At 39.3% G+C, this 27,360-nt stretch overlaps 3 protein-coding genes across 4 annotated transcripts in view; all 3 read right to left on the reverse strand.

Moving 5' to 3' along the window:
• The window catches only part of pgm5 (phosphoglucomutase 5), a 30,805-nt gene extending 24,960 nt beyond the window's left edge, over positions 1 to 5,845 (reverse strand). The window contains exons 1-5 of the mRNA XM_026188058.2: positions 5,252 to 5,845; positions 2,891 to 3,053; positions 2,320 to 2,466; positions 1,986 to 2,111; positions 1,699 to 1,889 (exon numbers count right to left, since the gene is read on the reverse strand). Coding sequence (XP_026043843.1) covers positions 1,699 to 1,889; positions 1,986 to 2,111; positions 2,320 to 2,466; positions 2,891 to 3,053; positions 5,252 to 5,509 — 885 coding nt within the window. The 5' untranslated portion in view covers positions 5,510 to 5,845. The remainder of the gene's footprint in view (positions 1 to 1,698; positions 1,890 to 1,985; positions 2,112 to 2,319; positions 2,467 to 2,890; positions 3,054 to 5,251) is intronic.
• A 970-nt stretch (positions 5,846 to 6,815) lies between these two features.
• foxd5 (forkhead box D5) lies at positions 6,816 to 8,215 on the reverse strand. The gene has a single exon (XM_026187911.2). The coding sequence runs from the start codon at positions 8,075 to 8,077 to the stop codon at positions 7,031 to 7,033; it is 1,047 nt and encodes a 348-aa protein (XP_026043696.1). The 5' UTR covers positions 8,078 to 8,215; the 3' UTR covers positions 6,816 to 7,030.
• A 1,351-nt stretch (positions 8,216 to 9,566) lies between these two features.
• On the reverse strand, positions 9,567 to 26,551 carry cbwd (COBW domain containing). 2 transcript variants are annotated; one of them, XM_026187909.2, is made up of 16 exons: positions 26,389 to 26,551; positions 25,208 to 25,352; positions 24,965 to 25,051; positions 24,467 to 24,563; positions 22,591 to 22,682; positions 20,731 to 20,790; positions 19,089 to 19,126; positions 17,885 to 17,931; positions 16,369 to 16,455; positions 16,231 to 16,275; positions 15,609 to 15,665; positions 13,059 to 13,110; positions 11,113 to 11,181; positions 10,954 to 11,019; positions 10,712 to 10,835; positions 9,567 to 10,071 (listed from the first exon to the last, which is right to left on the reverse strand). In XM_026187909.2, exons 2-16 carry the CDS (start codon positions 25,311 to 25,313, stop codon positions 9,998 to 10,000), a joined length of 1,101 nt encoding a protein of 366 aa, XP_026043694.1. In that variant the 5' UTR covers positions 25,314 to 25,352; positions 26,389 to 26,551; the 3' UTR covers positions 9,567 to 9,997. The 2 variants fall into 2 exon arrangements, with proteins under 2 accessions (XP_026043694.1, XP_026043695.1); XM_026187910.2 differs by having other exon boundaries at positions 25,208 to 25,347; positions 26,389 to 26,542.
• Between the last annotated feature and the right edge of the window lie 809 nt (positions 26,552 to 27,360).

The raw sequence follows: 27,360 nt of genomic DNA on the forward strand, positions 1-27,360 counted from the left end.
ACAGTGGAGATACCGATCCTTGGGGGAGAAACAGAGCAGATGTGATGTAATTCTCCTGATGTTACACTACTAAGCAAACAGTGTGTGCCTGTGTCTGTTTATACAGAATAAATGTCTATTGGATGACATTGTGGAAAAAGTGAGACGCCCGTTGGATTATTGTGCATGCACTGCAACTTTGCACCCATTGCCTTCACTCCTGAAATCAACGTGCAATTATAAACAAATAAAAAATAAATAAGGATTTCTCTGCTGCCTCTGGCTGGAGTCAATATCTTGGATTTAGCTTTTATAGCAATAAAAGTCAGCTAGGCTTAAAGAAATGAATGAATAGATTGTGGAGCAACATGGCATGTAAATACCACAAAAAGGATCTATTTAATTATTTAATATTATGGATTATTAGAGATATTATGTATGTATGAGAACTAAAACAGCCACAGCCACTTAAATATGTTCTTAAATATGATCCCAGCGCACACTCAGGTCAGTATTTTCTGTTTCTTTTTAAAAATATATTTTTAAATGACTTATTAAACCAAATTTTGAAGGATATTTGCAGGAGTCCAAGTTACTAAAGATCTCTTCATGCATTTTCCAATCCCTGTATTTTAATTTCCTTTTAAGCCAAATCCAGTTGAAGGAATACTGGACAATTCACAAGGGGCAGCTCATAATGTTCTTTAGGAACATCCTCCTGTGCAGTACAGATTAATAAGACCTCAGAAACATCCCTAAAATGTACAGTAAGTGATTTCGAGTATTACCTATTAATTTTTGCGCACTTCTTCCTTTGTCCTGGTTAATAAGAGTGTTTGCAGTACAACACAGATCAAAATAGGTTTTAGTGGAAAATTGCCGGTCATCCTATTGCATGTTATTTTATCCAGTTTTTGAATAACTTGGGGGTCTGTGTAAACGTTTCAAATGTCGCCTTAAATCTGTTGTTTTTTTCACGGTTGTTTGTTTTTTAAGGCAAACAGTACTGAAGCAGCTTTCCCCTCAAGACAGCCCAGAAGACATCCTACATGACTTTTGTCATTGTGCAGAAAATAATTATCTATATGTAAGAAAATGGTTCTACGGTTATGTAACTTTCTCCCTGCTCCCTTTTTTCCGGTGTAAATTAGTAGCCAGTTGTCAAAGGATGAATGTCCTGGGCAGAGGTAAGCTTAAGATTACAATTTTTCTTTAATAAAACTTTGAGTTTGAGTTCTTTAGGTCTTGCGCATGTTTCACAATATAAACAGTGAAGCCTTTCTGTTTCCTGAAATAATAGAGGGCTTTTAATTTGAAACTTAAACAGGAAATCTTGTTTGTATAAAGCGTTTACTGCGGTAACCAAACATTAACAGAGGTACGCAACACACTCTGTGATTACTGAATTACATTAAAAGCCACTTCTGGCCATTCCCTTGTCACAGTGGATTGCCACAGTAGGTAGCACTGTTGTTTTGTTTGACTTGGCAGTTTTATGCATGATGCCTTTCCTGACAAAACCCCCAAAGTGGATTTGTGTCTTCAGGTAGAATTGTACCAGCAACCTTTCATTTGTGAAGCAAATGTGTAAACCACTATTATATGGTACACTTGAAAGTATCAGACCATGGGTGCAGTGCTTTTCAGCACCACTACACCCATGTAGTCTTGAATAAATGATTGCACATTCTGGAGTAGGACTTCAACCAAATGGCTTACCCCATCTGCATCAAATGCCGCCCCAAAGCCAAAGTCGCCTCCTTTCATGGACTCTACCAGAGAGGTGGCATAAGTCAGGTTGGGCTCAGGAGGTCGGCCACCAAAGTCCTCCAGAGGTACACAGTTTACAGCAGAGTTAGCAGGAGCTCCCAACTCATCACACAGAATCCTACGTACATAGGGGCCCATCACTGTAACAAAGCAAAAGGTGAGTAGAAGTTAGCAGAATAATATGAATAACAGTAACTGCAGTGCAGGGCTTACAGGACGTATGCTGATGAACTGACCTCCGTTCATGGCATCTATGTGTATTTTAGGCTGATCTGGTCCTGTGAGGAGACTTTTAATGGCAGTGAAGTCAAAGATGTTTCGTAGCATTTGTAGATACACTTCAACCGAGTCTACAATCTCCACTGGATAGAGACAGAAGAACCTGTTAGTACTGGATGAGAGTATGTTTTTTTTCTGTGCATTTTGAGTGACAGAAAGAGGGGTTCTACTAGCATCACACAACAGGAAAGTTTGTAGCAATGTGGGGGAAAATCCACGCTTGTGGATAACACTGAAGAATTCAGAATGATGCAGAGAAGCTTTTTAACTAAAGATGCACGAATGTTGTACCTCTGAAAGGTTTGAATTTGTTCTCGAGGTCAAACTCCTGTCTTCCGAGCCTAGAGAGATCAATGCGGAGATCGGGGCATATGGCGTACTCCTCGAGTGTCCGGCTCACCTGGTAGATCCTCTCCATCACTGTGTCTGGAGAGGGCCCTGCCAGACAGAGAAACAAAGACAATGAAAAATGCATCCCTCACTGGTGTTACAACTCCTGGCAGTGCAAGTCTTTGGATACATGCATGAGTTTACTTAACTGCCCATCCAGGAGAAGGTGTGGCACAAAGGCATGCTTAGAGAAACTTGTAATGTTATTAAAGTTTTATTTGGTGCCCTAGGTTTTTTACAAATCTAGGGCACCAATCTTTAACAAATCTTTAACAAATCACCTGTATTTGTCAATTCTGATATCACACTCCATTTTATATCATGGCCTAGGAGCCAAGTTGTAACATTAGCATTAATTTTTGCTGTAATATATATATTTTTTAAATCAAATTGTCTCAAACTTCTATTTTTGACTTTAAAATTTCTAAATAAGAGTCAGATGGAAAAGCAAATGTATTTTCTAAATCCTCACCTCCATTTGCCACATTGAACTTGATTCCAAAGTCTCCTCCAGGGCCTCCAGGATTGTGACTTGCCGTGAGGATAATCCCTCCAATGGCCTTGATCTTCCTGATGATGCAGGAAACCGCAGGGGTGGACAGGAGCCCACTGTGGCCAATTACCAGACGACCAATCTGTGCATCACCAATATTAGTGAGAAGCAATAATGGTTTCATATCATGGCAGATATCACCTGGTCTAAAATCATAATATAATATAATATCTTTGTGTTTCAAAAAGAGTCATAATGCTTTATAAAAACAGAATGCAACATATTTGTAAAAAATGTTAAAAATGTTTGTTCCATTTTCAATCAAACATATGCTTTGAATTTTTTTTTTAATCCAATCCATTTGTTTCTCTCCTGATTTCAAAAAGTTAAAAATCACTTCCTGTCCCAAAGAATCTTGTCATTCTGCAGGCGACTAATTGGCTGCCTGCTTTAAAAGGCAAATGATCTCCCTCTAGAAGGATGCCTAAATAACAGAACTACGCCTCTATTTATACTAAAGTGGTAATACCACCAACATAATTCTCCTTCTCTAAATAAAATTGTCCTCACTGGAGAGGAATTTGCTCTCCTGGCATCCTCTAAACATCCGGGATGTTGCATGTGTATATAAAGGACAGATCAGAAAGTGAGGGAAAGCAACAACAACAACAACCTTTATTTATAGAGCACATTAAAAGCCTAGGCATACCAAAGTGCTTTACAGAAAAACAATAAAATAATACAGTTAAGAGCATTAATATCAAATATAATAAGAACAGCAGACAATGTTCACAGTAGAAAGCCACTAATAAAATGGACTGCAGCACATAGATTATAGCAGACCCAGTGCCGCATGATAGAGAACACCAAGAATGAAGGAATAGTAAAAAGTTAATGCAATAGGTCGCAGTTAACAGTCAGCATTTAACGGGTAGAAAAGGCAAGTTCAAAAAGATACGTTTTAAGGCGTGCTTTAAAAGAAAAAATAGAATCAGACTCCCGAATGCCAATCGGGAGGCTGTTCCATAACTCAGGTGCAGCAAAGGCAAACGATCGATCGCCTCTAGATTTCAACCGAGATCTGGGCTGAACTAACAATAACTGCGAGGATGACCTTAAAGCCCTGGCAGGGACATAAGGGTTTAAAAGTTCCTTAAGATAGGTTGGTGCAGTATTATTAATAATTTTAAAAGTAAGCAGCAAATTTTTAAATTGAATACGGTATTTGATAGGCAGCCAATGCAGCTCAGCAAGAACCGGAGTAATATGGTCAAACTTCTTAGTTTTAGTTAGAATACGTGCCGCAGCATTCTGAACTGTCTGTAATCTATGTAGAAGGGTAGCATGGAGACCAGAATAGAGTGAGTTACAGTAATCTAGTCTTGACGTTACAAAAGCATGAATGAGCTTTTCTAAGTCATTAGAAAAGCTCATTCCATTTGTTAGGAAAGCCCTAACAAATGGAATCTTCTCAGTAACCAGTGTTGAGAAGGACAGCACATGCACTGGGTGGGTAGTTGGCAAGTGTTTCTATTATCCTTCTGGTTCTTTTCCTTGCAGTATGACAGAGGATCCCCAGCATGTAGACTTAGCCCTTGATAGATTGAACACCGAGGTGTAGGCAGTGTGTTAGCGGTGGTGGGGGGCAGACGTAGGCAGGAAAATAGAGCAGGATGGATGGAAGTGCTGATAAGGCTGACACCAGAAGACATTTGGCTGGACCAGCAGAAAGAATTTTTTTTAAACGCACTGATCCCCAAAACAAATTATATTCCTTTCCAATTTTCCTTTGGAACTTTTCCAAGCCAACTGCAAAGATCTCACAGCCTAAGAGCTGCAGGGACTTTCCTCCTCAGTGCCTCACTTTGTCTTCTTATTTTAACCTATTTGCAGCTGACTTGTTAAATTCAATTCAGCAGGTTTGTATGTATCAGTATCAACAATTACTGCAAATGTGAAAAAACTATAAGCGACTGCACAATTCTGATTTATTATAAAACTCCCAAAGTCCCACCAGAAGTAGCAGAATAACATCTGATGACCCTAAATTTCCCAGCCCAGTGAATTGTTCCATCTCTGTGTTAATGATTTAAACATATGTGCAGGTCAAAAGAAGCCATAGGCTACATTAACATCCTGAGTTTGTTGGTGAAGTTGAATAATTATTCCGCTGGTCTTCCATTCCAACAAGAAGTGTTTTTTCTAAAAGCGTTTAAGCCTGCTTGTAGTAACTCACACCAACGCAGAGCAGAACAGTAACATTACTGCTGGTTACAAGTGACTCCTGCATGCTGACAGAGAGGAACAAATGCATGACACTGGTGGTCGCCCTATTCTTACCCCGTTTGCAGCTGCCATTTGCACTATCACCTCGATGGCAGCTCGGCTGAAGTAGCGGCCGTCGCTGCCCACCACCATGGTGCAACCCTGTCGGTCCCGCAGGTCGATGGAGGACAGCACGCTCTGGATGTAGTTCTGCAAGTAGTTTTTCTTCCCCTCGAACACCGCAGTCTTCCTCCGCAGTCCATTGGTACCGGGCCGCTGGTCCTCGAAGGGGGCGGTTTGGACCGTCACCACCGGGATCGGGCTCGTCTCCATCCTCTTTAACCAATCAAGCAAGTTTGGTGGAGTTTTTTGTTTGTTTGTTTTGTTTTGTTTTGTAGGAGTTTACAGCACTGAGTACAAAAATAAGTTCGATAGAAACAGCTCAAAGATGCAACTTGTCAGTCTAGAGTGAAGTAAAGGTTGTTTCCCCACCGTCGAGGAAAAAAGCGGTGACAGCAGTCCCACACAGGGACGAAATGGCTATAGTGACAAGAAACAGCCAATCAAAAATGTTTTCACCTCGACCCAAGCCAGGAGTCGCATCCTATAGTACTGGCTGAGCTAAGCAGCCACCAGCACTCTCCTCCTCTGCTGGCGGACAACTCCCTCTTCTAATAAGCCTGAACAACTGACTATGAAGAAAAAAATAAGGGAGGGGTGGACTCGTCAAGACTCACAATCAGCTGAGCCTCCGGCCAAAAATAGACATCTGACTGATGGCAAAAGGGAATTGTGTCGGCACCGGTCTGCAACCGGACACGCCTGTGTGTGTGTGTGTGTGCTTTTCACTCTAACCCAGGCCATTACTATAGTCACAGAAATCTAGAAGTATCAGAGTGTACCGTTTTTATTTAATTGTTATTATTTTCTGAATTGAAAATGTTTTGATAGATCTTGAATTCTGGGTGTTCTGTAAATTCTTAAGTAGCCCATCCCATAACACGGACCAACTTCAGTGCGCTAACATCTGCTCCAATATTTTGGAAACAGTGCGACCTTGAGGCAGAATGGAAAAAGTGACTTTTAATTATCATTATTATTATTTTGTATACTTGATGAAACACGTAAACGTGAGAGTACCAATTAGGGATACAGAGTTTCATTTCTAAAACCTGCTAATTAACTTTCATTTGAGTGAGTTTCATTATTTTATCGGCAATGACCAGTGCGAGTTTAAGCCCTGCGTTTGTATAGCTTTTATTCATTTCCTGGTTGGAAATGTGTTTTTATAATTTGACATTGACTTACTTTAATAAAACCTGATTTTTGTCATCATTCTTGTAGCCTGCAGACTACAAGTGAGTTCAGTTGATCAAGAGGAAGCAGGCCAACACAATGTTGAACCCTTACGGTAAATACTGTCAGTTAAATTATAGTAAGTCATTTTTGCTGTAGCTAAAATAAAAGTTTGGCATCACCTGTACTTCAGGTACAAATATCAATAAAGACTACAGAAATATAGAAAATCTAAGTGTTTTTCAAACTTACACACAAACAATAATTTCTGCTCTGAGTAAATCCACATATAGCTCTTACGAGCACTGTGCACTGACTCAGATTATAACAAAACTTGCAATCGTTTCCCACATATTCATTTTATTTTGCCACGTTACTTAATAAAAAAAAACACATTCACATTGACGAAGTTTTCCCCTGAAGCAACCTTGACAAATATATTACAACACATCTTATTTACAGACATAACGCACATAAATATCATGCAATAAAAAAAACATTTCTTTAAGAAATGAGCTACGCCAAACATACAGACACTGTAAAGTGTTTTCAAAGGGTTCAGCAACGAGGGTACGACAGTCTGAGGTGCTCGTTTATAAAAGGAGCAGTGCTCAGGATGGGAGGAGGGCAAAACTGATTCCTTGAAGGCTGCAGGAGGGTCGGAACCAAACAGGCAGCAGGGCCAGGCATGAGTTGACCGTAACCGAGAGCACCGTGCGGGCCTTGCTGTGGATTTGAGTTGTGCTGACTGATAGAAGAGGGTCTGCTCATGATGCTGTCGATGCTGAAGGAGCACTTTGCCTGTGGGCCGGATTTCGGCTCAGCTGGTTCTGCTGCGCAAAGCTGTGCTCTTAAGTCTTTAGGCCCAACGCACTTTCCGTGGCTGTTCAGGGGTTGTGGTAGGAGGTGGTAGGATGAGGAAGGCATCATGATGCTTTCCTGCAGGGGCATGTAACGAATAGAAGAGGCAGCCGTGTGGCTTACCTGGCCAGTTATGCTATATGGGTGTCCGTACGGCCGGCAGCAGTTAAAGCTGGAATAAAACATCAGTCCGTCTTTGCCGAACTCGGGCTGGTTTCTCTTGAACCGTTTCCTCCGGCGAAGGAAACTGCCGTTGTCGAACATGTCCTCCGAAGCAGGGTCCAGAGACCAGTAGTTGCCCTTTCCCGGGTTTCCGGGCTCCCTCGGAATCTTGATGAAACAGTCGTTAAGGGAGAGGTTGTGCCTGATCGAATTCTGCCAAGCGGGAAACTTGTCTCTGTAGTAGGGAAACTTGTTGCTAATGAAGTCACATATGCCACTAAGCGTTAGCTTCTTCAGCGGGCTCTGCAGGATAGCCATGGTGATGAGAGCAATGTAGGAGTACGGGGGCTTTACCGAGCTGCTCTGGGCTTTCCTTGACGCCGGTGCGTCTGCGCAGAAACTGTTCTCGCTTTCCCCCGACGATTCTGGTTCTGAAGAGTCAAATTCCGCACCAGATTCTGCTGAGGAACCCGTAGAGCACTCATTTCGATAGTGGACATCCTCGCCTACTATGTCAATCGCATCCTCTTGTATAGGCAATCCGGCATGTTGTGAAGCTTCAAATTCACTTGAGAGAGTCATGGTCACACCTAAGATTTCTCACAAACGCGTAAAAACTAAACTGTGCCAAAGAGGCCTTAATGGTTTGCCGTGCGTAAAAACCAACAGGCCCCTCGACTGTGCGTAAAAGCGAATCTATTGATACTCCTTGTGCTATCGTGATGAGAGCTGTGGCTTTATATCCTAGTAAGCTGCTGCCCTGCAGGCCAGTCCCATTAACCCTCTGGACCTATCAGAGTAGCCTTACACCGCGGGGAGCCCCGGGAAGCAAACAAATGAGGAAAGGGGGATTGCGTGGTCCTGATGTGCGTAAGGCCCATTCACACAATACATAGAAACACCACGGTGCCAGTATGTTATTATTGTGTTTATTACGCGTTTTATTTCAGTTATACAAATCCTGGAAGCGGAGACAAGTCAAATTGCGCGGCGCGCGCGCGCACACACACTCTTATACAAAAAACATTGCATCTGATTTACTAGTTTACTAGTCGAATTTCCCAGAGGAACCCACCCGAGGGATTAATAAAGTTCTATCTTATCTTAGTTGTTGGGTTTGGGTTTGTTTGTTTTTTTCGCTTTATGGTTGCCGGTATCGAAATCTTTGATTCTTCATCGACCTGTAACTGTCTTGTTCTAAGAAACAAATAACAAGTTAAAACTTACATTTTATATTACAAATCGCACAGCAGCAGAGTGGTGTGTGCGTGTGGGGGGGTGTCTTGAGAATTTTAACACCAGGTCTAGCACGTGATAAGAAATCAAGGCTTTCTCACTCGGAACCCCCTGTGGGTTCGTTTAGTTTGCCACCTCTGGATGCCCGTGGGTGGTTTGACCATGAAAATGGCCATGGTAGGGCTTCCCGCAGCCAGTTAAGAAAAGCTGCAGCAGTCGCCTTAACGAGGCCATCAGCATCAGAATCGCAGTCGGAAACGGCACAGCTGCACGGTGCGCTTTGTGTTTGCGCGCACCTTGGTTTTACAATCGCGACAAATGTAATGCAAAGCCGTTCTTAAAGCAAACCTGGCCGACATCAGACATGTGCTAAAACAGCGCTGCTGTAGCATCTCCATTGCAAATGACTAAGTTGGGGAAACTCCACCCATTTCTTCACCTGACAGGACCTACTGTGCGCGCAAGAGATGGTTCTCACATACCTGTATCAATGAAGGCTTAAGTAACAAATACCAAAAATAAAAAATAAAAATAGAGTAGCTGTATTTGTCAAGGGCGAATTTGTCAAGTGTTACAATCATCAAAGCTGCAAGCGCTATTATTTGACAATACTGTGAGGCGCGCCCCTCACAGTATTGTCAAATAACTGCATTATTCAAAAGAAAATAAATGACACAGTGTATTTTTTGAAAAGGAAATTAATTTAAAGAAAACCGTGCTACTTACATTTATCTATTCAGAACAATATTTACAAGCAGTGATGCTATTTTACCAGGAAACTGATGAAAAACAATTGTTTTGAGTAGGTTTATCAGGAAATCAGTAGAATACATACTTCAGAAGAAAAACAAACGTTTATTTTGAATAATTTAAAATCCACATATTCAAAGTGGGAAACATAGGTAGGACCACTTCAAGTACCATCCATTCCCCAAGTAGCAGAGCATGTGCATTGCTGGGTTGGCTCCTAACTTTGTAAATATGTTTATTTTATTAAATAAAACTTTCTAAAAATGCAATGGATTAATTAAATCACTGGACTTGTTTTGGGTAAATTTTCAGGGTCAGAATCTACAACTCCTTCTAAACGTAGCTTTTAAAGCAGGCTGTGATGGACACTAGTGCCTAAACACTTTATCCACCCTCTGATCTACCAAATCTTCATATAGAAAAGGAGTCTGAATGACAATCGCAGGACAGCCAGTCCCAACGCTTTTGCTCCAGAGTCAAAATCTGAAGCGAAGAAGAGGAAAAAAGGGCTTGAAGCTAATTTTTCTCTGAGCCGAGTAGCACTGTAGAAACAAACTTTTCCTGCAGAATGTCCTTGTCCAGGTTTCTTCCTGCAAAACAAAGTGGATTTTAATAAAGTTTGGCCACACACAGATATGAAAAGTGTAGGAGTTTTTTCCACTGCAGATAAAATGCCTCCATTTACAGTAACGTCCTTTGGTTATTAATGACCAATAAGTAAGCTAGACAGAAAACTAGGACGCAAAGAAAATTTATGATTTTTTTTTTTTTATAACCAGAAAAACAATTTTACAATGGTGAATAAACGTTAGTAAACTATCTCCATGTAGTCAATACTGCCACAGAGAATGATTTAAAAATCTATAACAAAAGACCATTTTAATCGTTTAATGCAACATGCTGAATTTTAAGTAGTAAGAAAGCAAAAATTGTGTTTTTCACTGATATGCAGTCAAAGTGATTTACAATAAAATAGAGATAAATAAATCAAAAGTAGGAGGAATCACAGTAAATTAAAGTGCTGTTAATACAAAATCAAGTTACAACACAGAATAAAGTAAACCGGTAGAGTAAAAATAGTTTCTATGAGCAAAAGTCTCAACATCAACAAAGTTGTTTTTACAGCTTTTCAAAGCAACCCACAGAGTCAGCTAAACACAGCTGGAGTGTGATACTGTTCCAGAGTGGTATGAGGTGCATAAACACAAAAAAGTGTGTGTGCGTCTTCACCTATAAAGACAAGCCGGTTTATTCGCGGGTTCTCCCAGAGCTGTTGCGTCTCATTCAGCTCGTACAGCTCGTGAACCCCCTGCAGCATCACTTGGTGGCCTTTATCTGCAAACGACACTATGCCCTGTAAAAAACACACCGGTGACACATTAACCACACATTTGGAACTGATTACAGTAGTTAATAAGGCTGACATTATTGATCACTGTCGCCACCGGGGTGTCTATTGTGTTGTGCTGTACCTTTAAGCGGATGACGCTCATCGGCTGCCCGTCTTTGTTACAGAAAATCTTTTCCCACAGCAGATCCTGAAACGGAGGAAAATAAATTCAAAGGACGTTGCCGTTTTGCATATAATTAGCAATAACAGCAGAGATATGAATGATGAAGAGCGTGTTCACCTGGATGAAGGCGTTCAAGGCGTCCTCAGACAAATCCCCAGCAATTTCAAAGGTCACAGTTAAAATACTCTGAGGATGCAACATACAATATCAAAATCAAACATATAATTAGAAAAATATTATTACTTTTAAAATTAAAAGTATATACTTCAAACATGCTTGGTTTCTATACGTTTGTGCCCTGAGCAGAACTGATGGGATTTACTTCAAACACAAATTCACATAAATTTTCAGTTTACTGAAACTAGCAAAGTCGTAATGAAAGCTAAACAAAAGAAGTGTTTTTCTAGCACCCAAACTGATGACTTTGTAAATGAACGTGAGAAACAACACGACCCCACGTGGCACCTGAAACCCAGCTCCACACTCCTTTTTTTTTTATCACCCCCCCCCCCCTCTCTTTTTCCTCTCTCTCACACAGAAACACAGTCCCTCCCCTCCATACTTCCTCACAGCATTTAAAGGGCACTTTGCAGATATTTGAGGGGTTTTGTGTCAAAGTGTTAAAGTTATATACTTCCTTGTCTTTTAGTATAACAACAGAATAAGAGCATTCTCATTTACATGAAAAGAGCAACATGGGGGGAGAAGAGGTGGAGGGGATTGAGAGTGTGCCTGTTGAGCTTCATGCGGGAAAGGAAACCTGAGAGAAAAAGACAACAATGCTGTGATTTACCCACACAAATAACCCTAATCTCTCCTCATCCTGTGATAAAAGTTCATGGGTATAAAGCACAAGTGACAACAGAAAGAGACCTAATTGCTTAAAGGAAGCATACGATCTATTAACTGATGAGCATATCCATGTGAAACTAACCCTGGAAGAAACAAAGTTTTGTCAAATATTATTTAATATGAAAACAAATCAGCTCAAGAGACAATTGTGATTAGAGTTACACTTTATATTTTGTATTCATATCCAACATCCTGGATTCATAAATGGATTCTGTTTAAACAACTATAACGCCACAAAACGCAGAGAAGATTCTTGCCAGTGTCGTGATCATCTAGTCAACACACAATATTGCGTAAAATTCTTGAGCGACCCTCAAGTTCTCTATATATTTAGTTGTTCAGGCTTTCTGAAAGGGTTGCAAACGGCTGTTGTGTGCCAAATAGAAAGAACTGGGCTGAAAAACAAGTGGCAACAGGTCTGATGGCATGATGAAGCTTTGGTACAAATTCTCATCAGTGTATAAGGCAGAGGTCAGCAGAGAGATACAGCAGTGAGTGTTTACACGATGGAGGCTCTGTCATGATTTGGAGCTACTTTCCAGCCAGTGGTGTTGGGCATCATGTCAAAATTGATGGAATTACAAATGAAGGAAAGTACAGTGTGATTTTGATCCACCATGCAATACCATCTGGAAAGTATCTGATCGGCAACAGCTTCATTTTTTCAGCATGACAATGATCCCAAACACACTGGCAGTCAAGTAAAAGCATACATGGATAGAAAAGCACACACTAGAAGACCATTAGTCTTGGACTGGCCTCCCCAGAGCCCGGACCTCAATATTACTGAAGTAATGTGGAAATATTGTATTTACGTGCATGATTCAATAAATCACTGCACCTAATCCACATTTTCCTACCAAAATATAAAGAAACAAAGACCGACTTTCAACTTTTGCTCAGTACTGCAAGTCTGTCAGCTGTGAATGTTAAGTTGTGTATGACTCAGTCAGGGTTTGTTTAAAATGTCATAAAAAACATCAAAAGCCTCAAGTTGATCTAATCACAAAAAGCATTGCGGGAAGGGATTTTTCACTACAGTGAGACAGCCCAGGGGAATGCAGGGCAGAGTTTTAGCCTGAGGACAATGAAGCCCTCTTTCTCCCGTAGGAAATGATGTGTTGAAATAAATTAGCAAACAAAACAAGAAAAACTCCCAGTGGTGTACAAAGCTCAAGAACAGGAAATAAATCAACTGAAAGAGACAATACCTTGTCAAGATGTGCTCTTGTAGGTTTGACAAGTTGGAGTTTCTCTGCAAGACTTCGAGATAAGAGAAATTATGGTTTTACATAGATTTTTTGTGACACTCAGATAAAAACAGATAAAGTAAATCAACCTCATTTTTAAAATATTACAGTAGAGTATTTGCAGTTTTGCCTCTGTACGCCACCCCATTGGATTTTAAATGAAATGGTTGAAGTGCAGACTTTCAGCGTTTATTCAAAGGGTGTAACAAAACTACATCATGAACTATTTAGGAATTACAGACATTTTCTTTTCTTTTTTTCTTTTTTTACACAGCCTCCTGTTTTTCAGAGGCTTAAACATAATAGGACTGTCGAGTAGTTTCACAGCCAGGTGAGACCCGTTTTTTTATTATTTCATGACAGATTAAGCAGCTAAAAGATCTGAAGATGATTCTAAGTGATGAACTTTGATATTTGGTAACTGTACACTGGAAACTCTATATATGAGGTCCACAGTGCATGTCAGTAACCTGGTTTCAACCTAACAGAGCATCCAGAGCTGCTGAAGGCAGAAAAATCCACAAATGAGCAGCAACTGAAGGCAGCTGCAGTAAAAGCTTAGCAGAGCAGGGGGAGAAACAGTGTTGGGAGTTATTGACCAGTGTTTTTTAAATAAAAATTTAAAAAGTAATTACTTAAAAAAATTATTTCTTTGTCCAATTACATTTGAGCCTCTGAAAATGGGAGATTGTGGATAATATCTGTAATTCCTAAACAGTTAATGCAATAGTTTAACCCCATTGTTTTGACTTAAAGCCCACTGCAGTGGTGTACAGAAGCAAAATTTTAAAAAATCTAATTTAATCTAATTATATATATATACTCTTTGCATATTATGTTATGTTAGACCACCAATTACATTTTGTGCCTTTGGAGCTGCCTCTACTATTTTTGTACTGTGTGTCCTCTTCTCTGATAGCTGACGTCGCGGGACATTTAAGAACCTGTTTGTGTTGATCTCACACTGTTATTATTTTAAATTGGTAACAGTTAATCTAAGGGGTTTATTGCTTATTGCAGTGCTTCCTACTGCGGACAGTGGGATCCCCTCAATGGACTTTAAGATGAAGCACAAGTTATGAAGTTTGCTGCTATACCTGGAATTATTTCATTTCATTAAAAAAAAAAAAAAAACACAAGCAGAAAAAAGAATTCACTTTTTCCTCCAGAGTTGGTCAGGAGTGATCAATAACAATCAAACACTGATGCTGAGCTCATAAGAAGCCACTGCTTTGTTTTTGAGGTTAACCAGCCAGACAGGTTTAAGCTTCTATCTAAAAATGGCATCTGGAAAAAATGCTTGGAACCATCTCCGTTGTCTCGAAAGCTGCAAAGTTTAATTCTGATTTTGTGGTATGTTTACTTTTATGTATTACTGCCTATTGCAAAAACATTATCATTATGGCCTTCATTATTAAATAAAGGTTAACCAACTGCAAATGTACTTGACCCTACTGATGACTTTTATCTGTTTCCTCCTAATCTTCTACAGAAAAGAAGTGGACTTTAGAGATTTCTTCTTTGTGTTTGATCTCAAAGTATAATGCAATGTATGCTGTGCTTAATTACAGCTCTAAACAGACTTGCAAAGGCTTTAGAAATGCCAATTAAATCCTACAGAACACCCACCAACACTTCCAAACAAACTACAGCCCTTGTGCCCCCACTTCTCCCTGACCTCACAAGGAGGCTAAATGTTGTGTCCAGCTGCTTGAGCCCTGCGTGCTGTTAGTGCCACACAGGCTGAGCGGCGGGGGGCCGCTTCAAACAGCCAGCATGGGATTGAAGGGAGGCGGGGCCCATGATCTCAAAGGCAGGGGTAAAGGAGCTATCTTTTGGGACAAGGGAAACTCCTCGGGAGCCAATGGACACACACAGCACTAATCCTCTGCAGCTGGCCCAGAGACAGTGACTCGGGGCATGTAAGAGAGCTTTAACACATTCACATGAAGGGATGAACACTGATTCTTTTCATTATAATGGCATTCTACAGGGGATACAATGTGATGATCATCCTGTGGTGTAACAGAGGGATGCTCAATAAAAGAGTCTGTTAATTAGGGAGAAACATGGTCACCACGGTATCAGGACTGCTGGGTAGACAGTTCAAAGTAGCAGCAGAGGCCATCAGTGGCATCAAAATTATTATGTTTTTATCTTTGGACTGCAAGTTTTTGAGATGAGGACAACAGATATAAGTAGTGAGCAGTACATAAACTGGACAATGCATTAATAAAGTGCCAAAGAAAGATTTCAGCTCTGAAATGCTTTTATGTCAATATATTTTCTTGAATTTCTTTAGGGTTTCACGTCAGTTCTTATTCTCAGTAACATACCTTAAACACCTCAACATAAATATTTGTATCATCTTTAGTTTAAGCTTTATTTTGAAAATCTGTTTCTTCATATGAGGATGTCAATAATCATGCAGCACTTACACGTGTACCAGTTATCTACACTGATGTTATGTTTGGCTTTCAATAATAACTTGAGTTAATTAAACTGACTCACTTTGCTCCGTCCTTACTGTCGAAGGAATGCAGATCCAACACTTCAGAGAGATCAACCCTGCAGACAAAGATCACAAGTTATTTTATTTTATTCTTTAGTTTAATTTAAATTCCACACCAAGTTGAGTAATAAATCAATAAATTAAGCCAGACATTTAAACTTTTCTAAAACAAAGTAACCAAGTCAGCTGAATTAGGCACAAAACCCCCAAAAGTTTTGACAATGTTTTTTCGGTTAACCCCTCGCTGCATGGCGTCTTTCATCTGCTCACCCAGTTCTGAACTCTGAAGGAGTTATGCTTGTGTTAGCCAGATGCTACCTGGGTTCAATAACGCACAGCAGGGTGCGTGCGCACACATATTTGGATGCATGCGCATTCGCACATATGCAGACCTGGGGTCAGAGAGCAAAGCCTTGTGGGAAACTGGACACCACGCAGGGGTTTGGTGTTTACTCAGGTCACAGCAGTTTGTGTTTGTACATGTGCAAGTCACGTCTGAACAGCTTTATCTTTGACACAAAGATCTGAGCAGGAGTCACACCAAACACAGCAGGGGACCAGGCCACAGAGAAGCCACTTAACCCTTTCTCACAACACGATTCCCTATACCTTACCACTCACCTTGATCTTTGGGTTTCTATGATCTTGACGAGCCCATTTATAGACCTGAAGTCAGAGAAACCATAAACTTTACACATATCCACTCTACAGACACCTAAATAGGGAGATGACAACCAGGACAAAATATTGAATGCTGACCTGACAGTGTCTTTGACTTCCTTTAGTTCCTCCTCCGTCACCAAGTCTGTTTTGTTGATAATGGTCAAGTCAGCAACAGCAATTTGTCTGAAAGGATAATAAAGACAACGCTGAGTTCATGTGACAAGTGAACACGCACTTTAAATTTTCTATGACACCAACAATGGACAAAAAACAAAACAAAACCCACAAAGAAGTGTAGAAAACCTGACACACAGGTACACCTCAGTCCCATGAAGGTTCTTATCTATAATCAGATATTATGCAGTCATGATCTTGCCTGGCAACTGGCTAAAAGAGCATTTCTAGTATTTATGCACCTGCAACACCTTTCACAACATTAATATTTGATGTACATCTACAGAAGTTTTTAGTCAGTTTATTTTATATTAGAGAAGCAAGTGAACACAGTTGTTAAGACCAGTTCTTATTGGTTATCTCAAATTGCCAAAGTAAAATCTCAACTTCCTCCAACTTATCATTGCATCATCACCTCTGGATTAAACTACTGTAACTCTCTGTAATTTGATTGTGCACACATTAATCTCTCCTTTGCTTCCAGTTAGTCCTAAATATTGCTGCACATCTCTTTAACATGATCACATAACTCTAGTCTTAGCAGGTTTACACAGGGCCCTGCCCATTTTCGAATTGATTTTAGGATTCTTTTACTCACTTTTGGTGCTACTTCTTAACCAGCTGCTCGACTTATATAATCCTAAAACTGCATTTAGAACATCTAGTCGAGATATTTTTAAATCCCATCTTAAAACGAATGCTTTTACCATGGCATTTTTTCAAGCTCATTTTCCCATCAGGTGTTTTACGCTGTGGCGTTTGTTTGGTTTTTTCCAACTTGTTTTTAGTCAGTTTGACTGGTTTTGTTTCATTGATATGTGGTTTTATCTTGTTTGTTTGAAATTAACTTGTAAAGCACTTTGACCAACCTTGTTGCTTTCAAGTGTGCAACAGAAATAAAACCGACACTGACAACCACAAAAGTTAAGTTATACATGACCGGCAACCATCTACCGCACCTCTTTTCATTGTGATTAAGTGTGTCAATTTTCCAGCGGAAAAAAGAGGCTAAATAATACAGTAGCATGGGCATGTATTAGTAAGTCTTAATGTGTAGCAACGTGAAATGCACAGCAAACTCAAGTGAGACTTGAGCACTGTTTAGTTTAGAGGTGAATACACAAAGACAAAGGATGCAAAAGGTCACGCAACTGCTCTTTTGTCATCAGCATATTTGTTCAACGACAACAGCACACAGCTGCTGTAAGACACAAGCTGGGAGACAAACACAGAGCCGCGACGAGAGCAGAGTCCACATTGAGTCATAAAAGCTTGATGATGGCGATACTGTGCGGTTGGTTCTGTCTGTAATTTTGGGAAATCCACCCTATTCATGTCTGCACAGTAATTATAAAGTTTGTTAGCATAGCTTTGCAAAGACAATAAATGGCTCCTGCTTCCAAAGAAATTATTTAAAAAAAAAATACAGCCAACTTACCTGGCTGCTTCATTGACAAGTCCATCTGCTTTTTCCTCTGCTAGTTGCTAACAAAAAGTGGAGATAAGTTACAAATGCAACGTCAAAATGACAAATAATAATAAGAATTTAAAGGGGCTGCATTGCTCATGCTTTATGTGTTCTTTCAAGAATCAGAATAGCTAATATGTACAAAAATGTGACACTGAGATAGATAAGAAAGGCCTGCGTTTAATATCTGCAAATTAAGTGATTTTCTTAACACGTGGAACCACGGGAGATCACTTTCCATTTTCTTTTTATCTCCTCTTCTTGCTGGATGGGACACAAAAGACTGCACTGGGGGTGCTGCATTTTCCAAAACAGCTTAATATGTAATAACAGGGAGAGCAGGAGGTGTTAATCTGGGTCCTGACCCTTAGTGCCAGTGTGACATTAATCTGTCATCGGCTGAATCACCACAGCTTTGTCTCTAGAGGACTGAATGACAAAAAATGTATTAAATAAAACCTAATAGAATGACCAATTGCTGCTTTTATCTGACATCCTCTCTCCTGGGACTGAAAAGTCAGGGGCAGATAGATTTATATAAATTTAGGACAGACAGATATTTGATGAGATAGATGAAAGGAGAGACAGGTGAGTGGATGTGACATTCCTATTACATGGTCACATCTCTGATATCCATTACTCTTTCACTAAGATTTAAATCCCCTGTCTTTCTGTCAGGAGTTTCTTCACGTTGCCTTTGAGGAGAGGACAGCGCCTAGGCCATGAAATGTGTCACCTCAGTGAGTATGACACCTTCAAATTAGAGCCCATTATCTAGATGTCACTTGCCCCACTCCTTTTAAGTAGCACAAAGGGGGCAGGATGTGACTGCGTATCTATTGCTGTTTACTGCAGGTTAACAAACAACTGCACAAGTTTAGCACCAAAAAGTCACTAAATGAGTTTAGCTACTACTCAGAATTTGCACTGAAGCTGACTGACATGGTCAAGACTACAACTAACAGTTATTTTCTTCCTATTATTAATTATTCAGTGTGAAAGATCAATCAGAATGTCCCCACAATGCAAAGTGAACTTATTAAACAGTTCAAAATCTCCCAAATTATTAAACTCAAATGCTCATTGCAGACCGTTTCTTGAACATCTTGTCTGTCTTGAGTAATTATTTTAGTACTAAATGTCTCAAAGCTACTCAAAAGTACACAACACAAACCTGCAGTCCATACTTGGCATCAATGACAGTGACGATGCCTAGGAGAGACAAAAACACCACATATCGAGGATTAGTGAATTAAAGGCGAAACCATAACTTGTGCTTGTCCTCTCTGTGCAGCAGCTGCCTGTTGGTGTTTGGTTTTGTCTGTCTGAGCTACTTTGTCTGAATTATTTCGAGAACACTTTTGGTTTTGTAGCCTGTAACAACAGAGTAGACAGCTGAGTATTGAGCGTGAGAACCAAGGTACCATTTAAAGTAGACACAATTTGGCCAAGTCAGATACACTACATGGACAAAAGTACAGCTCCACCCAAATATAACACCTACAGGAACTGCTCACCCGTGAAAACCCATGCCGTGAAGCTCCCGGTGCACAGGTTTCATGCTGATGTTAATGTCAGTTATTGAGGCTGCATCCACCTCAGCACTCGCTGACCTGCTGCCAGTTGGTTGTTAAGCAGTTCCACTTTGCAATAACACCACATATGAATGAATGAATTCAGTGCGCTCTTTAGAACAACCCATTCTTTCATGTTTGTAAAGGCAGACCGCATGGTGAGGTGCTCTGTTTTATATTTATGTACTTTTGAAAATAGGACTGAGAAGACTAGAATTCAAGGATTAAAAGGTGTGGCCCAATACTTTTGTCGAATGTACGTCATCGCTATAAAAAAAAAAAATTAAAAAAATTAAAAAAAACACGCAGAATTTAAGCCAGTGTGATCATGTTTTTTAAAATCACATTTATTCTGCAATTTGAGCTTCATAGGCCCGAAACAGAAAACCTAAATTTTAGCCTTTAAGAATATTTTAATTCCGTTCAAATTTTGTTTTTAATGGTACAGAACAGGTAGTAATAGTAGTAGTAGTTATACACATAAGGGACCAGAGAAGCTTAAGTAAACACACCAGAGTTTACATTAGGATCTTTATACTGACAACACTATTATCATGTTATTTGTACAGAATAATAAGATCTGTGCTGGGATTTTCAAATTAATCAACTCTGCAGTGAAAAAGTTGCAATTAATCAAATTCAGAACAATTTTTAACTAAAGAAAGTGTTTAGTGTAGTTAAAGGCTGTTTGCATGAGCACCAAAACAGATAGAAATCCAGCCACAAATGTCAGCTGTTTGCAGTTCTCTGCTCCGTGTGTGTGTGTGTGTGTGTGTGTGTGTGTGTGTGTGTGTGTGCGCGCGACACAGTGTGACATAGCAGAAACACGTGCAGCAGTACATTAACAGTGAAAGCAACTGCTAAAGAGTGTTAAGAGTGGAGGCTTTCACATTTACCTTACATGACGCAAGTGTGCATGCACCTGATGAAAAATACGTTTCTTAAACTATTTGGTTTTTAAACTGTTGCTTTATACTTTTAATTCTCCGTCTTTACAAACACAATAAAGGCAAACACATTCAAATGGAAAGACTTACAATATGTGCACGCAACTAGAGAAGGGTGCAATAAAACGTAAACATTTGAAATGTGATTTCACGCCTCACCAAAGACGCCATTATCTCTGTTTATCTCTACATAGGAAGTAGATGTGTGATGGGCTTTACAGCTGCAAAGTCAAAAAACCTGACAGACACAGCAAAAGCGCCAAAGTACAAACTTACATCATTACATATCTCTTACCGTCCAGATAGATGTCACTGCCAAGCTCTGCATCAACCCAGAACATGGAGGCCACAGCTCCTGTCAGAGGAAATGCAAAGTGTCTGATACCAAGGGCTAGATCCACTGACAATTTTCTTTCTGATTTATTTGAAAATGCTTTAGCTATCACAATTTCCACAGATTCAAGACATCTTAATAGTACGTCTTTTATTTGAACAAAAGAACCAGCAAATATGTAGTAAACACTTTAATTATTCTCACAAACCTTTCATGCATTTTTTGTCTGTGTTTTAAACAAAACCAATATCTGAAGCCTTCAGTTGTTCCTGTCCTTCTCGTACATTTGACTTGTTTCTATTTTCCTGAGGACGTGGTTATTACAAGACCCTCTGTTACCATGCCAGCCACCGCTTGTTCACATAGCTCCCTTTGTCTAAGTGCCAAGCCAGAATAAGAAAGCATTGTAAATATTTGATGCACGTGTAATGAAAACACTGTTTTTGAGTGGCATGTTTCACATAACTCATCCAGCCTCTTCTTGAAAGAAATGAGATAATCCCCTTGGGAGTCTTTATGACTGACAGCACTGCCAGAGCCAATGACAGACCTGTCCTCGTCCGTAACAAGCCAATGACGTGGCAGAGACGCGAGCCCTAGACCCACTCTGAGCGTGCTCAGTTGGTTCTGTCTTTTGTGTAAGCCATTAGCGCCTGACACCTGTCATTTAGTGGCACATCCCAAATGTTATAGCACTCGCCTTGTTATAGCCCAACACTGATTTTGTGATTCAAGCCTAAGCAATGAATGGATAGCAATACTATCACAGCAGTTAGTTATAAAATGGTAAACTTGAGATGAATATCCCTAGTAAACGTCTTAGTGCAGTGGTTAATACATTTGCTCGGCAAGAAGAAGCTGGTTCAACTGGGGTTGCATCAGGAAGGGGATGTGGTGTAGCAAGGCAGAGAGAGACACTGTTACCATAACGATACAGAAACCTAAATAAAGAATTATGGTTCACTTTTTAACCCTCTCAGGCTCAAATTAAACTTTTTGTTGCTAATGCACAACCAAGTCCTGCAGTGGTACTTCTGAATAAAATAAAATCTCATAAAATATGTATGTGGGGTAATCAGGTTGTTAGTTTTTAACTGTTGCAAATCTGCAACGCCCACCTTGAGAGGGTTAAAACTTCTAGGCAAGAATTTTATCTCACTAAAACAGATAGTTTAGCCTGTCAAAACAGTACTGGAAGTAGACTGACATTAATTTAGCACTACTCTAGCCTTACTGACCAAAGCCATATTTAACCATACATGCAAACAGTGCATTCAAACACAGAATAAATCTGTGCAAGCCAGAGGAAACCCACGCAAGCACAGGAAGAACAAAAACCACAGAGATAGGCCCAAGCTGGCCAAGACACTAGAATCAACCATCATCCCTTGTTGGTTCTAGTTTACACCAATCTTTACCTTTACATGACTTGAAAAACTTTAACTGGTGTGTTCAACTTTCTCTAGCATTCAGGATATAAAACGTAGCAGCTGAAATTGTGAATTTAAGATTTATGATAAAAATCAATCAATAACCGACTGGCAGACACAGAGACTGCGAAAAAATAAGATCTGACGTTCATGACATGACATCTGTGTGTGTGTGTGTGTGTGTGTGTGTGTGTGTGTGGGGGGGCTGTAAAAAAACTGCTTCCAGCCCACACACACCACCTGGTGGAACAGCTGGTGACTGAGGTTTCACAGAACCAGCAAATAACTGAATGTTTGCTGCCTGTGCTGCAGATTAAAATCAGCTACAAACAAACACACATATATGCTCAACATATTCTAACTTCTCCAAAAAAATGAAAAAGTATGTTACCTGGATCAGCAAGTCCAGTGGTTTCTAACAAGATGTAGTCAAACTTTCCTTTCTTCTCCATCAGGTTTTCAATGGCTTTGAGACCATTGTCCCTTAAAAAAAACAAAACAAAAAAACCCAATGACCAATAACTAAAGACAGCTTATATTTAACTTGCCAATTGACATCCTATCGTCTTATCCAAGAAAACACAATACAAACTCTTATTTGACAAAACAGCCAAAATCAAGGACTGAATACCCGCTCATTTATGTTTATATTTTTATATATATTTTCAATCATCTCTACATTACAGAGCAGTGGAGGCCACATGAGAAACTGGGTTTTGCTGTGGAGGGCCACACCAAAAATGGGGAACTCAATTCTGCTCAATAGTCATTTTATCTTTTTATAAACTGCCACTGATAAGATGCTCTGATCAGGCCCCAACGGAGGCCAACTGGGAAAATTCACTGGACACCCCTGTTATAGAACAATACCATATACAAAGAATTATGAATGTAGGATATAAGGTAAGTTCACATATAAAATATATGAAACATATATCACTTCTTCTTCTTCTTTAGGTTTTTCCCTTTAGGGGTCTCCACAGCAGATCGTCTGCCTTCATTTCACCCAACCCTACCATCCTCCTCTGTCACACCAGCCCTATATATGTCCTCCTTCACTACATCCATGAATCTTCTCAGTGATCTTCCTCTTTTCCTCCTGCCTGGCAGCTACAAATGCAATATCCTTAATCCAACATATCTACTATCCCTCCTCTGCACATTTCCAAACCATGTCTAACTTTAACACTAAAACCCATTCCAAATCCCGTCCATGTTGGTCACTCTCAATAAATACTTTTGCAAAAAGTAACAATAAATATATAAAACAATTCAAACTGGTCAAGTGATACAGCACTTAATCTTCCTGTTGGTCAAATAAGCCTTACAGACACAACAGATGTATTTTAGTTTATTTAAAAAAAACTATGCTCACAAATTATACCCTCACTGTACGCACAAATCAGTCCCACATCCTCCTTCACGCTTTGTGGTCGGAAACGCACACTTTGTGACTCACAAAGAAACCACAACTGAAGGTAATTCATCAAACCAAAGTCCAGGTTTCCACAGGTCTAATGTCCCAGTTTCTTTGCGACAGTTTGATGATGAAGACATGATTCACAGAGTATCCTCTCGCAAGTTTATGTTAAGGTGACGCTGACCGGACGTTGCAGGCATTGGTGTGGGCTCTGATCTAAGACTGCAATAACTGGGGACTAATGAAGCTGGAAACTTGAAAAGGACTGTTTCTGTAAACCCACACAACATGCTGATGGTCTAAAGAACATTATGATCGCAAGAAATCACACTAAAAAAAACTACATATAGCACATATCTAGTAATTATTTCCTATGAATATCTTATGTAGCTGGTTAAGATGCTGAAGTAATGTAAAAGGCGACACCTTCAGAAATTCAAAATTTGTAACATATTTTTTCTTCGCAGACACTTTTATTCATGATCCTCTTTGTATTATTTCATATTTCAATATCTTCAGTATTCCTCTATATCTGACAAAATGTGAATGAGAGGATAATTTATTTATTTACTTTTTGATCGTGGGACCCATAGTGCCAGAAATTATACATGTGTTTAAAAATCATTGCATAATAATATCCCTGAAAAATCAGAGTGAAACTATGAGTTTTATCGGAGATGGCTGTCACACTGAAAAGAAATCTCATACTTTTCCAATCTCACATAAAAATGCACCAATTATTACCACAGTAGTAGTATTATAATGTCTTATTAGAAATAGAAATGAGTCAAAATGTATATTCTTAATGCTAACTCAACACTAAATGGGCTTTAGCTACTCTACATACTTGACAGAGCAGCAGAGGCAGCCGTTCCTCAGTTCTAGCCACTCCTCGTATAGCTCTCCTGCCTGACTCACTGCAAGGGACTTCTCAAGGGCACTGCCTGCAAGAAGAGGAAAGATGAGCGATTCACACCTAGAAATTTATACCAATACATTCAACATTTACAAGATCTATAAAGATGTCAAATGAGGTTTTCACACCAATCAAACTAATAAAAACACAAATGTAAATAGGCTAAACTACAAAACTGTCCACTGCTTGACTGAACATAAATGAAGGCAACAATGCCATACTTCAAATGCAGTTCCTAACTTTAAAAAATCTAGATGAAAAACTTTGGCTTTTTGTATATCAGTGTAAGTTTGTTACTGTGCTGCCCTCTAGTGGAAATCAGAGGAAATAACAACAACAATCATTCACCTGTCACCAAGAAAACAGAACAAAACAGGCAAAAATAACGCCTGCTTTTGATTTCTCTGAGGCATATTAACGGTTTACTACCTTCTCCAAATTCATTTAGTATGACAGCAATCCGCTTGTTGTGTTGTTCTGTAAGGATATAGTTCAGGAGTGTAGTTTTTCCAGCACCTATGAATAAATAAATACAGAAACATATAAGGAGTGATATTAGTACCATACTTATGATGTAACACAGGCTGAGTAAACAATACCCTGCAGCTTAGTCTCAGATTATAACTCTTTTATAAGCTCATTAAAGCAGCTCGTAATACAGATCTCGCTCACCAAGATAGCCTGTGATGATAGTGACCGGTATTTGCCCTACGGGAGGACCAGGCTGTGTGTCGATGGGCACCAACTCTGGGCAATCATCATCCTCATCCAACATCATGCCAGAAATTATGTTTTAGGTGCACAAGGTTTATCTGACCTGACCAATAAGCACAAAACACATATTGCTGAAGATATGCACAGTAAATAATAATAATAATTACTTAGTACATCTGGAGAAAAAGGTTAATGACATTAGTTAAACAATATGCCGAAGAAATCCATGAATAAAAACATAACTCAGGCACATTTTCTTCAGTTGTGTCATAACACATGACTGAACAGGCCTATGAGAATTTTTTAGAAAGGGACTTACTGTATAATAGAGAAATGTTTACAAGTCTAAACAAACCAGCAGATGTAATGTTCTCCACAGTTTTACCAGAACAGCAAAAGTGACATTCACTGAATTATACAGTTGTGATCAAAAGTTTACATACACTCGTCATGATTGTTCAACATACATCACCAACTACTTTAAAACACAAGAAGTAGGTGCACAAGTTTGAGTTCATTTAGGAATTTCTCAAATCCACACAGGGAAAAAATTATACAAACAGATTTAAATATAGATGTGTACCCAAACTAATATTTTTAAATACCCCTTAGCAAGTTGCACTTGACCAGATTCTTTTGTTAGCCATCAACAAAGTTCTGCCACAGTTCCTATATTTGACTACTCTTCTTGGCAGAATTGGCAGTTTATTTAAATTTGCTGGTTTCCTGACACTTCTACCACTTATAATGAGCCATGATTACTGATGGGAAGTTAGCAGGCATTGGTCTGATCTGGTTAAGACATTTTAGAGCCTTCAGCGCAACTTACTAACAGACTGAAGTCAGTGTATGTAAATATTTGTGTGGATCAGAGAAAATCCAAAATAAATCCATACTTGTGCAACCAATTCTTCTTTGTTAAAGTTACTAAAAACGTATGCTGCATAATCATTCAACCTTAAAAAAATTAATAAGAAATAAATTTAAATAAAAAACCCTTTCAAGAAATCATCAAAAATCTAAAATTACTGCTACATTCATGCCCACGATGAGTGGATCTGTCCACAATCGTACGAGCCACCAGAATCGCCTGTATAACATAATGAAGAATAACGAGGAGGAACCGTTGTCTCTCCTACCTGCTGAATCACAATGACAACAGAAACAACCGGACTTCCTTCGAGTTGCTATGAATTAATTAAAAGGCTGTTCTTCATAAAATTGCAAACACTTGAAGTTTCATCAAAAAGCACTCGTCTCCACTGCTGTTGCTTAGACAGCGTGTTACACCGTCTACACTCCGCTCAAATCCTGAAGCAAGGACAAAGTTCCGCTTTTGCTACCGGCGATGAACTCAACAGGCAGAGTAAACGCTAAAGGTGGAAATTACAAAGAATAAATTACAAAGAAATTCTTTTAAACATTTAAAACTTTTTTTCATTAAAATAAATACGCTAACGTGTGGTTTCTCTCGGCTCTAGAGACAGTTTCTCTACACGGACCTGGTCCCTGGTTGATGGTGGCAAACAACCACACGGTGGGGACAAAAAACAGTTCATGACAAAGCGTGTCACATGGGCAGATTTTTATAAAGGAAACTTTTAGATATAACATATAATAGTAGCATTAATACAGTGCAACACATTTATGATTCTGTATATTGGATTAATACTGTTTTAGTATTCTATAAAAGGCCGCTGTATAAGGAATATGGAGTCAGCTGCAACAGCTTCCCACGTTTATTTTTCGTTTATCAACTGTCTTCAAAAGTTTGAGTTTGTGAAATTTATAGAGAGGCTAAATATCAGACATCACCCAGGATCACAATGTGATCCCCTGTGTTACAGATATATGACAGAAAACAGATATTACAACTAAAAATTTAAAGCCACAATTTACTTTAACTTCTCCAGATCGATAAACCTTCAAACATTACTGATAGGACACTTGTCAATAGGAAACATTTTTATATTAGGCTCAGTTACTTAAATATTGCATTTAGTCTTTTATTTACTTTCTTCTTATGCAAAATTTACCTGTTGTTTGAAGACAGTAAGCAATAGTTACAGACAATTTTAATCCTAAAGACTTAATTTAGTAGTTTTGTCTTT

Source organism: Astatotilapia calliptera, chromosome 12, assembly GCF_964374335.1.
Source record: "Astatotilapia calliptera chromosome 12, fAstCal68.1, whole genome shotgun sequence".
NCBI classification, from domain to species: Eukaryota; Metazoa; Chordata; class Actinopteri; order Cichliformes; family Cichlidae; genus Astatotilapia; species Astatotilapia calliptera.